Source organism: Mus caroli, unplaced genomic scaffold, assembly GCF_978045245.1.
Source record: "Mus caroli unplaced genomic scaffold, Mus_caroli_1 scaffold_14, whole genome shotgun sequence".
NCBI classification, from domain to species: Eukaryota; Metazoa; Chordata; class Mammalia; order Rodentia; family Muridae; genus Mus; species Mus caroli.
The window spans coordinates 114,124,638-114,142,071 of NW_028227269.1; the positions used below are offsets into that span (position 1 = coordinate 114,124,638).

The 17,434-nt window shown below is 45.6% G+C and overlaps 1 protein-coding gene across 1 annotated transcript in view; it reads left to right on the top strand.

The window, feature by feature from the left end:
• Ptprn2 (protein tyrosine phosphatase receptor type N2) overlaps window positions 1-17,434 on the top strand; it is an 808,594-nt gene that overhangs the window by 87,085 nt on the left and 704,075 nt on the right. The window contains exon 2 of the mRNA XM_021179074.3: window positions 6,729-6,779. Coding sequence (XP_021034733.1) covers window positions 6,729-6,779 — 51 coding nt within the window. The remainder of the gene's footprint in view (window positions 1-6,728; window positions 6,780-17,434) is intronic.

The window sequence follows — 17,434 nt, forward strand, 5'->3', positions numbered from 1 at the left end:
AACACATAATTCAGAAAATCTCCTGTGTCCCCATGTGTCTTAGTTACTTCTCTATTGCTTTGATAAAACACCATGACCCAGATAAGTTAGAAGGTGTTTAATAGGACTTAAAACTTCAGAGGGTTGGAGTCCATGGAGCAAAAGAATGGTGTCAGGAAAAGTTTGGAGCTGAGACAAAAGGATGGACCATCTAGAGACTGCCATATCCAGGGATCCATCCCATAATCAGCCTCCAAATACTGACACCATTGCATACACTAGCAAGATTGTGTTGATAGGATCCTGATATAGCTGTCTTTAGTGAGACTACACCAGGGCCTAGCAAACACATAAGTGGATGCTCACAGTCAGCTATTGGATGGATCACAGGGCCCCCAATGGAGGAGCTAGAGAAAATATCCAAGGAGCTAAAGGGATCTACAACCCTATAGGTGGAACAACATTATGAACTAACCAGTACCCCGGAGCTCTTGACTCTAGCTGTATTTGTATCAAAAGATGGCCTAGTTGGCCATCACTAGAAAGAGAGGCCCATTGGACTTGCAAACTTTATATGCCCCAGTACAGGGGAACGCCAGGGCCAAAAAGTGGGAGTGGGTGGGTAGGGGGGTGGGGGGAGGGTATGGGGGACTTTTGGGATAGCATTGGAAAAGTAAATGAGGAAAATACCTATAAAAAAAAACGAATGGTGTCAGGAACAGCTGAGAGCTCATAACTTGATCTATAGGCAGGAGGCAGGGGGAGGGGGAGAGAGAGGGAGGGAGAGACAGAGAGACAGAGAGAACTAGCTCACATAATGGCTAGAGACTTTTGAAATCTCCAAGTCCACTCCCCACAGTGACACACCTTCTCCAACATCCCACACATTCTAATCTTTCCCAAACAGTCCTATCAACTGGAGGCCAAATAGTCAAACATATGAGCCTTTCCGGGCATTCTCATTCAGACTTCCACATTGAGGCTGACAGGAATAGAGCCCTGAGGCATGGCCTCCACCTGTTTTAAAGGTGTTCCCTCCCTCCTTCTCTTGCTTGGCTGGGATGGTCACGTCCTAGCTTCTGTGTTTTGGAGGAGCTATCTCCTCAAAGGGAAAAGTTGTGGTTAAAATGCAAGAGACATGGTCTTCCATCCAGGGTTTCTACTGCATCCCCTGCACTAACATCCTGAGACTCTGGGGCCCAGGAAAGGAAGACATGCCTCCATGTACCCTTGTGAGCTGTGCTGCCCTGGGGAAGGTGCTGGGACCCAGCGGATGATAGGACCACTAAGTTTCTGATGGTCTTTAACTAGACCTACCTTTTCCATGCATGTCTAACAGCAAAGGATTGTTGGGGATTATGAAAGGCTGTTGCTGAAGTTACAGAACCAGCACAATTCAGAACCAGGGACTTTGGCTGCTTGTCACTGAGACTCTCTACCTGATAGGTGACTGTCTTGGGTCTCATCCATTCACTCTGAGTGCTGATGCTCCAGGTCCTGGCCACTAAGGGACAAGAACATCCTTACCCAGGAAGAGTTCTCTGTGTAGAGAATACAGCACTAGAGGCTTCTATGTAAGCAAGCAGATGTGCTTGGTTTTGGAGAAGTTGGGAAGAATGGGAATGTATGTAGAAGGGGCCAGAGCTGAGGATGTCCACTTATACAGGACTCCAGGAGAGTGGCAAGGAGATTTGTGGACTGATTCTGGACACTCAGAGTGATTGGGAGTTGCTCAGTTTATCACACAGGTGTCCAGATAGAAGTGACATGCCACCATGGGAGAGAATCCCTGAAGTTTAGAACCCAACCATGCGGTTATGGAATAGTCTGGAATGCAGGCTTCCATGTGACAGACCTTCCACGTGGGCTGCTCTTCTGAATAGCTCACGGCTCAGTTCAGATCTTTCTGTGTAAGGTGTGCACTATCATAGCTTTGAGATGGCTTCAGCTTAAAAGTCAAGAAAGCAGCTCCAGAAAAGCTGGAGTGGTCCAGGTTAATGGGAATAAACAAAACCTACTCCAGACTGATATTCAATACCAAAAGATCAGGCAAACTAATCCTCACCCCAAAGATGGACACCTATCTTGGGGTCCCCTGAGTTCGAGCCAGTGGGATTTATAATCAGTGGATTTTCAACCCTTTGTGCCTCTTCAGAATCAGCTTTGAATAAGTGCTTCACACAGGTTGCATTGGGCAGAGGCTCAGTTAAGAGGCTGAGAGACAAGCTTAACCTCACCGTGTGCCTGTCTGCGGATGGACGCTGGAGCCTCCACAGTCTCTGTGGCCCACACTGCTCCTGCAGGGTAAGGGGCAGCTCAGAGGATCAAGCTACGGAGAGGGAGGCAGAGGTATTGCTTTAGAGAAGGGGAAACACTGATGGAAAATGGATATATGAGAGTGCTTTGCTGTGTGCGGATAGCTACCATGGGGAAAACAGCAATATCGTCATTATTAACTCCTGCTACACGATCCACACACCAGATGGGGTTTGCTAAGTTTTATTTGGCTACAATACTAAATGATCCCAAAGAATGATCATCTCCCAGTTATGAAAATTAGGTAAGAATACTCTGGGGTTCTAAGAATCCCCAGCTGCTCCGTAGGAGACCCAGAGTATCCGTTCTGCTCACATGACATGCCTGAGCAGGAAAAAAATTTATTATTTTGGTGAGATAATTCAGTTTTACACCGATATATTTCTAATGCTCTCGGGTAAAAGGAAAACCTACCATGTTTTGTGATTGCAGGTTTTCATGAATCTCAGAGCAATTGCCAAAGTAGCGGGCAGGAAGGGATTAATTAGTTCATCTCCCTCTCCACAGTGGGGAGTGTCTCTGGATCTGAGGTCATTTCTCTCTACCAAGGTTACTTTTGAGACCTAGAATTAGGAAGGAGCTGGGAATGTGAGTACCGCACTGCTAAGTGCTGCTTGCTTAGGTGGACCTGGGTGAGGACCAAGAGGTAGTAAGGGCCAGGTATCCTGTCAGCTAGGGAGACTGTGAATTTTTACTTGCTGTTTTACCGCAAGGTAAAAGAAGTTAGAATAGCTATACTGGTCTGGCTATTTGCAGAATAAACAGGTCAGTTTTCCTGTTGAGAACAAATGTAGCAGGACTAAGAATGGCTTTGTATTCTGAGAGGACAACGGTAACTAAAATTAAAGCTAAAAAGATCAGAATGCATATGTACACATGTGTTGATACATGTATGTGGACATGCCTAAATAAACATGGATTGGTGTACATATATGCACACATGCAGGTGTGCATGTGTATGAATGTGCATATGTGTTGTGTATGCATGTATATACACATAGGTTTGCATGTACATGTAAGTAAAATGTGTACGTATATATGTGTGAGTTCCTGTGCATGTGTGTGTAGACATACCTATATCTCCATGTATATATGAACAGATGTGCATGTATGTGCACATGCATGTAGATGTACAGCTAAGAGTATGACTGCATATATGTTTCTATAAATGCCCATGTGTGAGTGTCCATCCATGCATACATTACTCATTTAAGCATACATGTGTATTTACATATATGAATATATACCCATATGTAGTCATGTATACTCAAACACATGCATTCATGTGAGTGTGTGTAGGTGTGCACATGTGTTTGTATGTGCACATGTGTGGTATGCACATGTATTTGCATGCATGCTTTCAGTGTGTGCTGCAGTTCAGGAGCCGAGTGGCTATAACAAGTAGGAAAATTGCAGGTGTTTTTATTTGTTTGGTGTGTGTTTATGTGTTCAGTGCTGGGGATAGGATCTGAAGAAAGAAAAAAAAAAAAAAAGCTTCACCATTGAGCTACATCCGTAGCCCTAGGAACTGTAGTTTCAAATGCTGGGTAGTACAGTGTGGCGATGGCTCCTGTGGGTGTTCTTTGTGGACCAGTTGCTCTCCTCAGGCTGATGTTTGGCTTTAGGTTTGGATCATATGTGAGCTGCTGGCTGGTGGGCTGAGTTCTGCCTCTAGAGGAGCTAAGTCTCAGACTCCAGAGGGGGGACCATCATCGGCTTTCTCTCTTTCCTCTGGGTGACTTACCATGATAATCATTGTCATTAGGGGTCTGATATTTACAATCGAATGTGTTTCTTGTTGATTTTAGAGCACATAAAGTTGCACATAAATTAAATTAGCATCCTGACTGGCGGCCTGAGATAAGCACTCTCCACAGCTCTGGGAATGTGTTGCTTGAACTCTTGCTGCCTCCTTGCCTTCCTCAAGGTCTTTCTGAAGCATAAGCTCATCTGGCTCCAGGAAGGACCGGAGCTGGGTAGAAGCTAGGGCCAGAGCTGTCTTGGTGTAGCCAGAGCTGCCTTGCTGAAGCCAGAGCTGCCTTGCTGTAGTCAGGGCTGCCTTGCTGTAGCCAGAGCTACAGGAACATGTGATGCACATTCTGTTCTATCAGTTCTGGCTGTCTAGTGTGATTAAGGTGGAAACAGGAAGCCATGGAGAGACTTTCTTCCTATGCTTTTTTTGAGAGAGAGTTCTGGCATCTGCCATCTCACATGATAAACACAGCTCCTCCCTGAACTCTGTGTGTGTGTGTGTGTGTGTGTGTAGTTGTGCCTGTAACCCTGTCTTTTTCCAGGCCTTCCTTTAGGCATTTGATGAGGACTGAGATGGTGCTCAGTAGAGTTGCATACCCACTGCTATGCCAGGGGGTAGAGCAGAGGCACAGTACTACCCCAGCCTGTCTGCCAGCTTAAGGTGCCCTTTCTCCTTTTGCATCCTGGGAGGAGAGATGCACCGGGAAGCTGGGAGCCTCCCATGGCTCATTCCTTCTGGACTGCAGTGAGGGAAGATTGGAGGTCAGATGAGAACAGCCCAGAAACTGGCCAGAAACTCTCCTTAATTTTACTGCTCTCAATGCTAAGATCAGAGACTCCACATGACCACCATAGGTTAGGGCTTTTTGTGGGAGTCAGCATGCAGCCTAGGCCTACAGCTTTGAGTTCTCAACTGCTGTGTGCTCGGTTTCCTTAAAAGACTCACTGCCACAGCTACCCTCCCCTCACATACTACTTAGCTTCAATGCCATGGATGAAGGAATGACCCTGGGCTAGATGAGGCTCTGAGCGGGGAGAGCATGATATAGATGAGGCAAGGTTGCTTCAGGGGTAAAGCGGTCCACACTGATATGCTAAAAATGTGCTTAAGAGGGGGAGATACTATATTCCATGAGATTATATTATTGTTTTGAAGAAAAGGGATCTCTTAGGGTAGAGATGGCTATGATTGACTTGCTAGTCTCAAGTACAGCCAGTGGTCAGTTTGCACAGGACTGAGTGGGTGACTGACACAGCTTACCTAGGCATGCACTTAGAGATCTCTTAGGACAAGACACCTAAGCAAAGGTTCCTGAAATCAGTGGCTTTCTCCTTTGTCATGGGGTAATCATAAGGTTGAAAGGGCTCATGTGAATGGTGGACCCAAGACTCCTTTGTGCTAATTGATGCTGTCATAGCCTTTGCTGAGCCTGGTGTTGTGTCATGCTCAGCCTGTGCTTGCTGACTGCTGCAGATATAAGGATTTGAAGGCGTTAATGGTTCAGTTCCTTTGTAATGAATAATTGTTCTCTTAATTTATAAGTTGCCTTGTACTCATCCACTTATTCAGAAACAAGGGTAGCCACAGAAGAATGGGAAGAAGGTACAAAGGAGACCCCAGGACTCATCCCTGAGAGGATGATACAGTCTGTATTGATAATCATTGGGCATGGTGGCAGGTGCCATGTGACGTCTGACACAACTCACTGGCCTGGCCTATGTGGAGGACTCCATGGGGGACTTTTGAGTGGGTCTTGCTCAATGCATAGGAGTTTGGCCATTGGGGAAATGTGGATTAAGGCATTAGACTTTGTATGTGTGTTCTGACATGCAAGTTCAGAGCACCCCTGGCTTTTGTGGGATCCTAACACCTCACTGGTACAGGTGTGAATATAACATTGTGCCTCGGAGTAGGGAGGGCTCATCTGAGTAGAGAGATGTCTTTCATGTCCCCCTGATCTTGCCTGCTCTTCCCATCCTTTCCCTGTGTTCAAGGTGGCTACACATTACATCCAGTTGCTCTGTGAGTACATTTGCATTGGTTCCCTGTTTTATGGGAGGCTATCAGGGTCTGTTTCCACTGTGGGAAGAGGCTAGCCACCTTGGTGGCTTGAGTGAAGTCTCCTCTGGATGCCTCCATTCTTTTGACACTCACCATGCCTCTGTTTCTCTTTGCATGACATTTCCTTCTTTGTCATTGTCCCCATGCAGAGGCACATAACCAGTTTCCATGGAGTCATGGGGGTGGGGGCAGAAATCAGGATCTCAGAATCCTTCTTAGTGTGCACAGTTGGATTAGGTCCAGAGGTCTGGCCCATTTCTGGTATTGTGTATACTTCTGTCCATGATGCTGCTGTGAGCTCAGTCTCAAGCCCTGACTTCTCTGGGCGGGCAGTTTAGAAATGCTGTGAGGCTAGAGGGACATATCTGCATAGATAGATGGCCATGCCAAGGACATGGGCTCTCTCTGATGTGAACTTGAAGGCACAGGGCATGCCACCAATCCTCCTGATAGACAGGTTGTCCAGATCATACAGAGGTCTGTTAGAATGGCTTCAGAATAATCCAGCACCATCACGAAGAAGCAGATCCAAGGAGTCTGCATGGGGGGGGGGCAGTTTGCAAGCCTCAAAGGCCATTGGTTTCTCTGTCACTGACTTCTCTTCTGTCTTTTTATCTAGGATGCTTGTTTGAGGATGGCTTGTGTGGATCACTGGAGACCTGTGTGAACGGTGAGTACGGATTATGCTTGGGCCATTGCTGAAGTTTTGGATCTGTTTCTTCTGCTGTGGACTAGAGGGTGGCTTCCACACCTTTGATATGAAGAAGGATGCAGAGCTTTTTGTCTTTGGGTGCCAGGGATGGGGAGAGAGTTCTTACTCACAGATGTGTGTCTCAGTGCCTATCAGCCTCAGTCCCTGAGTGTAGGCCTGTTCTTCAGGAGGAAGGGGCATTGTTGGTGATGGACTCTGGTGGTAAGGAAGAAAGAATGAACCTGAGTCTAGTGTGCTGGCATTCCTCAGCGCTAGCTCTACTTGGCCCCCTGCCCCCAGCCTGTGCTTGATGCTTGCACATTTTCTGTGCTCATGGCTTCATGTTGATCTCACAGGAAGTCCTTCCTAGGGCTAGCTCCTGGAAATGTTGGATGAGTAGCTGTCAACAGGGAGGGGAGTAGCCAAAGACTTCTCAAATGAAGAAAATGACTTTGTGTGTGTTTAATGGGTGCCAAGTTCTGGTAGTTTGCTGTTTGAACTAGGGGAGGGTGGAGATAATGCTGGAAGGTCACAGTTATGTGTTTCAGAGTGAGACTGGGAGTGTAGTAGTCCTCTGGAACCCAAGGCAGGTTGACAGAGCACACACTCTTTCTTCTTAGCTTACTGCCTGCCTGTCTTTAGCTTGTAAGTGGGGAAGGGGAGCCTCCTCCTGCAGCTGCTGCTAATTCTGAGCTGGCACAGATGCCCTTGTACTCTCAAGTGGCCCTGCATAGCCAAGGGTGCCCTACGGGCTATTTGATTTGCAGAGAAGGTACCAGACTTGGGGACAGGTCCAGGCCAAGCCCCTCCTTGAGTGCAAATGTCAAGCTTTGTCTGTGCCGAAACACTAAACCAAGTGCTTTGGAGCCATGCAGAGGGCCAGCCCTGTGGCCTAGATCAGGAATCTCAGTTAGGGAGGACTGTATGTGTGTGTGTCTGAGCAGGCAGCAGGGGCCAGCAGGGAAGGACAAGAGCTGGCCCTGGGAAGGAAGGAGAGCAGAATGCCAACCGTCCCCATCTCGACTTTGTGCTTGCTTTCTGCAGGACGATTTCTGTGATGGGCTGGGCCAGGACCATGTGCCTTGGCTGGCAGGACCCTGACCCCCTGAGCTGGACTTTGTGCTGCTTTGGGGAGATAGCATTAAGTAGATTATCTTAAAAGCACCTTCTCAGCTAAATATAGTCAATTTATACTCACCAAGCTCTGATGATGAAGGACCCAGGGTGTGTGTGTGTCTGTGTTCAGTCTAACCAGAGACATAGCACTAATGACAGCAGACACTTTCCCTCTTCCCTCAGCAGAAAGCAAGTCTGGAAGTGAGCCAGAATCATTCTTTGGTTTATTTTCTTCCCCCAACTCCAACTTGCCTTCCTAACCTTCAGTGATAGATACATTATTAAGATAATAGCCTTCTATTCTTTGGGAAAGAAAAGCAATTTAAATGTAAATATAGATATTCAGGTCTTGGTGTAAGGGAACAGACAGTATTTGACACCTTTTTTTCCTAGTGCAGCTAGGTCTGGGAAATGGCAAGACAGGCTTGCCCAAGTGCTGCAGGCTGGGTGTTTGCTGTGGCTGACAAGAGTCCTAAGAAATATAACATCCTGTTGTTGCTGGCCTGGATTTACTGTTGTCATGGTGACTGTATAATTCATCCTGCTAGCTGGTGGAGCAGAGAGGTGTGGCCAGTCTCAGTGAAGATGGACAGGTGGCCATGGGGCAGGGTGTGGAATGGAGTCTAGGATGCCTGCATTCATATGTGGGGGTCTCTTTAATTCACGACTCCTTTTCCTGAGATGAGGCAGGCATATATAGTCTTATTAGCTCATTTTTTAAAAAAAGCATATAGCATTTTTAAGTATAACAAAAAAAATTAAAGTGCTTGGGTGGAATGAGATAATTTATAAAGAATATGAGAAGTTAAACATAGTCAGTTTTAAAAAGAAGTCATATTAAAAAAAGAAGAAAGCAAAGGAAATGGAAAGGGCTAGGATCGCAGCTCACCATCAGAGACCTGCTTTAGATGTACAAGGGTTTGATTTTTCAGTACTTCAAAAACAAACATACAAACAAACACACCCACACAAGTACCACAGCAACAAAACAGACATTAGCAGGAATCTGGGGAGCTGGAGGGGGATGTGAAATGGCTCTGTACTGTGGAGAGAGTATGGTAGCACATTAGAAGTTAGGTAAGGGTTTGGTTCAGCAATCCTGCTTGTGAGCACATACCCAGAAGAACTGACTTGTGAGCAATTACCCCAAAGAACTGACAGCAAAGACTCGGAGAAGTACGGACTCACCTGCGGGCACTACAGACTTTTCCATCATATCTCCAAAATAGAAACAGTCAGAGTTTGTCCCTTGGTGGGTCGAGAAAGGAAACCTGGTCGTGTACACAATAGGCTATCCCTGACACAGAGATACCGTGCTCAGTACAATAAGCCAACTGTAGGAAAAGACAAATCACAATTGATAATGGTATCAGAATTTCATTTATGAGGTAAATAATTTTGTGGTTGAGGGTTGCCACAGAATGAGGAAGCGTGTTAAAGGGTTTCAGCATTAGGAAGACTGAGAACCACTGGTCCAAGGACAGCTATCTCTACTCCTTTTGACACGAGAGAGGGAGGCAGAACATGAAGGGGAAGAGAATACAGAGGAGCAAAGCTGCCCGCCTCATGGTGGATGGGAGGCCGAAGGAGACAGGGACACGGTGCACACTTCAAAGCTGCCCCAGGAGCCATTTCCCACCAAGCCCCACATTTTTATTTCTACTGCCTCTCAGTAATACCATAAAACTATGAATTTTATGTACATTGATCAACCCATTGATCAGGTCAGAGTCCTTGGGATCCAAACATTTCTCAATGATCAACTCTAACCTATGGGACTAGTCTTAAACTAGTCTTAAAAGTGTTTTTGGTGACACTTATGAAAACCACAATATCCCACTATCAAAAGCACTGAAAAAAATGTAAACTCTGAAACAGTATTTGGTCATCAGAGGAAAAACTGAAAGTGTTCTGAGTATTTTTGCCATCCTGGAGTGGGCTGCAGAAAAACGGAGTTTAGATTAGTCACATGGAATTCCTCACAGTGAAGAAAATCTGCTTCAAAAGACTTGGAAGTGGGTTTCCTACCAGAACTAGTAGTGCATGTTCAGAAACTAGACGGTATGTCCTAAAATGGAATCCCAAGAGTGTGAAACGGGTGAAGCAAATCTGTAGAGACTAAAAACCAATGCTTATGTTACATCAATGGTTCAGTAAGGAGCCCAGGGCTCCATGAGTCCTGAGCTGTAATCTGACGCCTAAGATATACATCCTGAGAAAATACTCCACAGCCCAAAGGAATCTTTCAGCACACATAATCCTTTGCAGTGTTGGCTATGTTAATTCTAGACACTCTAGTGGATGTATCCTGAATATTGAAATAACAATTTTAAGAACGGTTTATTGTTTATTTACATATGTATGCATGCTTTGCCTGCATGTGTATTTGTGCAATGTATGCATGCAGTGCCCACAGAGGCCAGAAGAGGGCAAAGAATTCCCCTAAGAATTACAGACAGTTGTGAACCACTCTGTGAGTGCTGGGAACCAAACTCAAGGTCCTCTGGAAGAGCAGTCACTGCTTTTAAATGCTTTGCCATCTCTCCAGCTCCAGAGAATGCTTTTATTTATTTTTTAATTGTATAGTTACTTTTCTTGTTGCTGTGCCCAAACAGCCAACAAGAATCAAGTAGGTGAGGAAGGGTAAAAAGTGTGTGGCTCTCCATTTAAAGTACATCATGGCATCATCATTACAGTGAGGAAGTAGGAGCGTGAGGTGGCTGGTACCCATCCCACGGAATGGAGCTGCCTGAAGTCAGGGTAGGTCTTCCTACCTCAGTTAGCCTAATCTGGAAACTCCATCACAGATGTGCCTAGAAGTCCACTATATAGGTGATTGTAGATCTGGTTGTTGGCAGTCAGCATTTACCATGCACTTCTGTTCCATAGACAACTCAAGTATTAGGCAGGTGTTAGAAACCAAGCATGGAGAAAGTTAACAGCACTGAGTGCAGCACTCTAAGGGGGACCCAGTTGATATGGTGACCGCTGTGTAGATGGGATGGGGAGGGCTTAAAGGCACATGCCAAGCTCCGGATCCTTATCTGGGTAGTCACTGTCACTTTCCTCATATGTTTATGTGTTTCAAATATTTTCTTACAGACTTTTTTTTAAAGATATGGTGCTTCAAATTCCAAGAAAGGGTAATTGTGATAAAAATAATATATTAACAGGTACGTAGATGCCGCCCACTCAGTGACCTTCGAGCCTGCTCCTTCTAACCACCTACCCAATACCCAAGTGTTTAACACAAAACAGTTAACAATATGTGGTTCCACTTTATGGGTGCAGAACCAGCGGGCACTTCCCTCTCAAAAGTCAGGGTATGTAAAACAAATATCCCTGTGCTCACTTTGGCAGCACACGTGTTAAAATTCGAATGGTAGAGAGAATTAGCACGGCTCCTGTGCTAACATGAAGCATTCTGTATTTAAAAAAAAAAAAGAGAAGAAAACAGCTGCTGTCTCCTCCTACTGGCCCTGTGCCATACAGGTGCTGGAAGTGCCTGGCTGCGAGTGGAGGGCATTGGAAAATTCCATCTGAAAGGTCACACCGACTGTTGGGCCATGCCTGGCTTTTACTTCATTTGTATTCTGCTCTCAGCAAGTGGGGAGGGCCCTCAGCTGAAGAAGGTATTTACTGCAAAAGGCTGAGTGAGTCATCAAAGGAGTGTGAAGGGAGAGAGGGAACTGGAAAAAGCTATACTGGAGATTAGCACCAAAGAAGCCAGTTAGCAGAGGAAGACTGGAAGTCTTCTCGACCCTGACAAACAGAGCATGCATTGCACACAGCCCTAGAACCCAATGGGTGAGAGAGGATGGAGTCTATAGAAGAGAATGCCCTGCGAGACCATGTTCTTTGGGGGCTCACTAGCCCTCTTCTGTACTTTAAGTATTTTTAATTAATTAGTTAGTTAGTTAGTTAATTTTCCTGAATAAGCTATTTGTAATCCAGGACTCACTTAAAAGGGCATGACCTCCCCCTGCCCCATCTCCCCTCCTGATGGCTGACAGGATTTCTACCGAAAGTGTACTGCGTTTTCTCTTAAATTCTAATAAAATTGTCCTGCAAGTTTCCTTTTGAGCCCGTTTCTGAATTCTTTTATTAATGAAGCCAAGAATACCCAAAGACACAAGACATTTCCTTGGTAACAAATGTTTGTGTACTTGGGTAGAAGAAATTATTTCTTTTGTCATTGTTAATGAAAAAACACAGCTCCCACCTTGGAATAAGAGATAGTTTATTCTGGAACGTAATTTAATAATCATGACCCAGGAACACAGGTTTAAGTTACCCCGAATTCTTATATTCCAATGTGAGGGCAGTTTTATAGTTTTACAGAACAAAGACGGTCATAAATTAAGACCAGTTTAAAATACACTGGTGGTTCACATCAGTGAGGCGGTTACAGCAAGATGGGGGGTGGGGGAGAATGATTCTATAAGCCTCAGACATATCTGAGGACATTCTTAGCTTTTGAGCGATAGAAGCTAGTGATAAGGTTAATAGATTGCAAAGATGTGTGCATTAGTCAAAGCAAGGCAACACATGGAGGTGAGCAAGGACTGGCTGATCATGGGGCTAAAGCTAGCCCATGCGTAATTAGCCCCTGGGCCTGTAAGTTTCAACCCCTTTACATCACTGCAGCTCTGATTAGCCTGTCTTTACAGACACAACTTCTTTCCAGGAATTCTTGTTGACACCTCCCACCCTGGGTCATGGCTGAGACCAGTGTGCTAGGGGAAAGTAAACACCTGTGTTTAATGTTGGTTTTACCTGGCCCAGGAGCCTTCAGAAGTGAACAAAGGGAGAGAACGTGCTCTATTTCATGGGAGGACTACAGGGTTCTGTGCTACTACTGTTTCCAAGGTGCCGGGTTTAATCTACTGCCTTGGTTTTTAAAGGAAATTAGGACAATTCCTTTAGAACTCCTTGTTTTTAGAGGAAAGCAAGAAACACGATTGCTTAAGGAAGGTGCATCGATTCACATCATGGCCAGACTGGAGAGGGAAACGTCATTTCCCTCACACTGCAGTTTGTAGAAATCCATGGGACAAAGGCCTTTCTGGGAAGGAGATAAAAAGAGGGGACAAGCTTAGGAACCAGTGGGAGAAGGGTCAAGAGTAAGCCGTGTGGCTGAACGTGAGCAGAACACAGTTGTTATTAGAACTTCTGGAGCAGGACTCTGGGGCTTGTTAGCTCCAATAGGGGAGGATCACCCATTCCCAGCAAACACATAGAGAAAACAAGTGTGTTGGTTAACATTCATTGTAATCTAAGAGGATTTAGGAAACACAACTGTGTCCATGAAGATAGTTTCAGAAAAGTTTAGCTGAGGGTAGACTCTCTCTGAATGTGTGTGGCACCATTCCTTGGGCTGGAGTCTTGGGCTAAATAAAGAGAGAGAGAGAGAGAGAGAGAGGGAGAGGGAGAGGGAGAGGGAGAGGGAGAGGGAGAGGGAGAGGGAGAGGGAGAGGGGAGAGAGAGAGAAAGAGAGGGAGCCAGATGAGCACCATTGATCTCCCTCAGCTTCCTGACTGGGACCAAACTCCTGCCAGCATGCTTTCCCCACCAGGAGGAACTGTGTCCCTTCCAACTCTAAGCTAAAATAAGCCCCTGTCTGGGGCAGGAGAGATGCTGTTCTTGTGGAGGGCATGGGTTCGATCCTTAGCACTTACACCATGGCTAACAACCTTCTGTAAAACTCAAGTTCCAGGTATCCAACGTGGGCACTTGGAAATTATTCTGTGGGTACCATATGCACACAGTAAACAGACATGGGCATACATGTGAGCAAAACTACTTGCACACATACAATAAAATGAATAAATCTAAAAATAAGTAAACAAACCAAGCCCTTTTCTTTTGTGCTGCCATTATCAGGTTTTTTTGGTCGTAGCAATAAGAAAAGTAACAGTTGACTGTTTAGACCAGCACAGAAAGGAAATAGGACCACTGAGTATCCCACAGGGAACCGTCAGGATGGGTAACTAGAGCCCTGTCTGCTGTGTAATGCAGTGGTCTGGGAGGGAAGTTGGAGCTGAGGGCCACTCTCTAATCTGGAGAAGTCCCTGCTTGGTTAAGGTGGCATTCTTTGTTTGCAGGTATTCCTGCCACACTAATGAAGGCAGTTCAAGTTGGTGGTGTGAGGTCCTGGGAGGACAGTGTGAGTCACTGCACTAACTCCCAGTTTGCAATCATCACCGTCCAAATATAGAAAGGCCTTCCTGGTTGGTTAGTGTTTGGTCCTGGACAAAGGCTCTGGTTCCAGAGCATAGCTCTGCAGTGTCTTGTCACAACACTTCCCTGTTTGTTTTTTTCTGGTTTCTTGTCAATGGCCTTCTCACCATGAACTGGAAATGTTCAGGACTAAAAGTTAGGCCTTCAGCCTAAAAACCAACACAGAACAAAGGTAGAGACTTGAGGCTCTTTCCCTGTACTCAGTTCCTTGGGGGGCTGGTCCTAGTTAGGGGTGCTATGCAGTGATGAAAAGGAACCTGGGAGGAAAGAGTCTATCGTGCTTACATGTTCACAGCATAGTGTGTCATTAGAGGAAGTCAGGGCAGGAAGCTGGAGGCAGGAGCTGATGTGGGAGCCAAGAGATGCTACTTGCTGGCTTTTCCCTTGTGGCTTTCTCAGCCTGCTTTCTTACAGAATTCAGGACCACCAATCCAGGCGTGGCCCCAGCCACAGTGGGCTGGGCTCTCCACCATCAATCATTAATTAAGAAAATGCCCTACATGCGTGCCTGTAGCCCAGTCTTATGGAGGAAGCACTTTCTCTGTTAAGGTTCCCCTTCTCAGATGTTTTCTGTCAAGTTGTCATAAATGTAGCCAGGACAGAACCCAAGTGAGGAGTCAGTGTATTTTAATGAAAGCAGCTTTTAAGTCCCCATCTCATAATGATATATTTGTATGAAAATGTCACAATGAAATCCATTTTCATTTTATACTGATGTTGACATAGAAACAGCTTTCCCCTCAAAGAGAATAAGGAATTGTTTATTTTGGATTCAATCATGAGTGACCACACCCCCAAAGCACAGATTCATGTTCTGGAAAATACCATGTTCCAATGGTAACACTTCCAGAAGTGTTTTGTTATGGCTTTCATTTTTGTTTTATGTGTATGCCTGTTCTGCCTGCATGGATGCCTGTGTAGCACTTGTGTGCCTGGTGCCCATGGAGGACAGAAGAGGGACATCCAGCCTGGGACTGGTGTTACAGATGGTTGTGAGCTGCCACACAAGTTCTGGGAATTGAACCCAGGTCCTCTGGAAGAACAACTAGTGCTCTTAACCATGGAACCATCTCTTCAGCTCCCTGTTTTGTGATGTTTTTATAATAATAAAGAATCATAAGTCAAGATATTTTTCAAATATATTGATGAGACCACCAGGTGGGTTTATTACAGCAAAGGGGGAGGAAGTCTGGGGTGCAGGCTTCTGATGCTGTTTGATGGCATCCCAGGTCTCTGGGTTGTGAAAGCCAGTGCTCGGCTAACTCATCTCAAGTTCCAAGAAGCCTTACCTAATAGTTATAGGATGGTTACTCACAACACACAGGTGGTCCAGGGGCTGAAGATAGCTCAAGATAAGTTGTCACCAGACCCTGGGCCTGCCATATTCTCTCCTCTCTCCAACCACAGATGCTCTGAGCCTTGTAGTATCTGTAACATGGACTTGGTTTTTCCCCACCCCAACCCCCCTTCCTCTTGGGAACCTTATTCATACTCACTAACAAACAAAACACAGAACAGAACTGGGTAGATGGTTTGGTGGCATTAAGACCGGTGTTCAGATCCCCAGAGCCCATGTAACAGCTGGGCACAGTAGAGCTTTCCAACAACTCCAGGGTGTATGTGGTAGGAAGGGTGACAGAAGGATCCCAGGGGTTTCTTGGACAGCCAGTCTCGCTGAAACCACAAGCTTCAAGCTCACTGAGAGACCTTGCCTCAAAACAAACAAACAAACAAACAAACAAGGTAGAGAAATGAGGGAAACATCATTGGCCTTCCACACATATGTATTGCACACATGTATGCACACACACTCACACATACTCACACACTCACAAAAACACACTCACACACTCCTACACACTCATGGTCACGCACATTCACATACTCAGACATATTTATATATACACACAATACACACACACTCTCACAAACACACACACAAACATACAGCACACCCACACACAACACTCAGACTCACACACTTACACACACTCATACACATAGAGTGCCACACACACAGCAAAACAAAGGATAGATATGTAGATAAAGTGTGAGTTCATTAAGGAGCTCCTTCTAATGTGTGAGATGTTGTTTCTGCTATTAGCATGGAAGGTCTATTACATTTTACAAGTTGGCTGCTATAGAGACAATGTTTTGGATTTTGTTGTCCTTTTAATCAAAGTCTTGGTCCATTTCAACAGAAAAAAGTCTGAGGGATTTTAATGGATAGTGGGTGTAAAATCTCCACCTGTCTGGGCCTGGCAGGGTTCCGTGTCCCTGAGTCCATCCTCTTGATACATACACAGCAGAAACCTTTTGCTTGGTTCCTGCAAGCCTGTTGAGCAAACACTTTTTTTTTTTCAAGAGAAAAGGGTAAGCATAAGACAGTAGAAATAGAGGCACTAGTATATTCGCTTTGAATTCAGAATCTCCATCTGTTTTTCCTGGGCCCCAGCCCATTCTCAGCCTGGAGTCACCATTATGCTACTGGCCCTACAGTGAGTTAGGGATTAGGTAAGGAGTGTACCTGACTCAGTTTATTCTGAGGAAATAGCTACCATGTCCTTGGAATCTGGAAACCCATCCTATTGTTGCCTTAAAAACAGGTAGTAATCTCATAATGCCACAGGGCTGCCACCATGTCTTCCCCCATGAGACCAGAACAGGGAGGGTGCCACATGGACAGTACCAGAGTCAGCCTGGGAAAGCTGCAGCTCACCCTGCTGCACAGAGGGCAGAACTGAGCATGGTTGCCATCTCGGGACTTACAGGATTCATGCCTCCCAGGCTCCAGGCACCTTCTGACCACACAGAAAAGATTTGAATCCTGCACTCAGTCTCCTCCTCTGGGTTACTGTACTTCTTCACAGCCTCTCAGTCATCAAGTTAAAATTTCTTACTATTTTTTTTTTCTCCAGTAAAACAGAATAGCTCTGGCCACATTCTGCATACCCTGGTAAATTGTACAAGCACTCAACAGACCCAGTTGTGGCTGATGAATTAAAAAATGAAAAGAAACAGGCACTCTACATCTCTATAACCTCAAGAGGGCTGTGCAGAGAGTAAGAGAAAGGTGACCCTGCGCCTTCTGCCCGAGGATGCAATGAGTAGGCGTGTCTCTTAACTGGGTGCTCAGAGCCCAGCTACTGACTCTGAGGGCTGACTTGACCACGTGTTTGGTTACATCAATTCTAAGTCCTTATATACACCTCTAAGGTGAGAGAAAGAGATCCACAAGTCAGGTCCTGATTCCTCCAGATGAACTTTGCATCCGATCT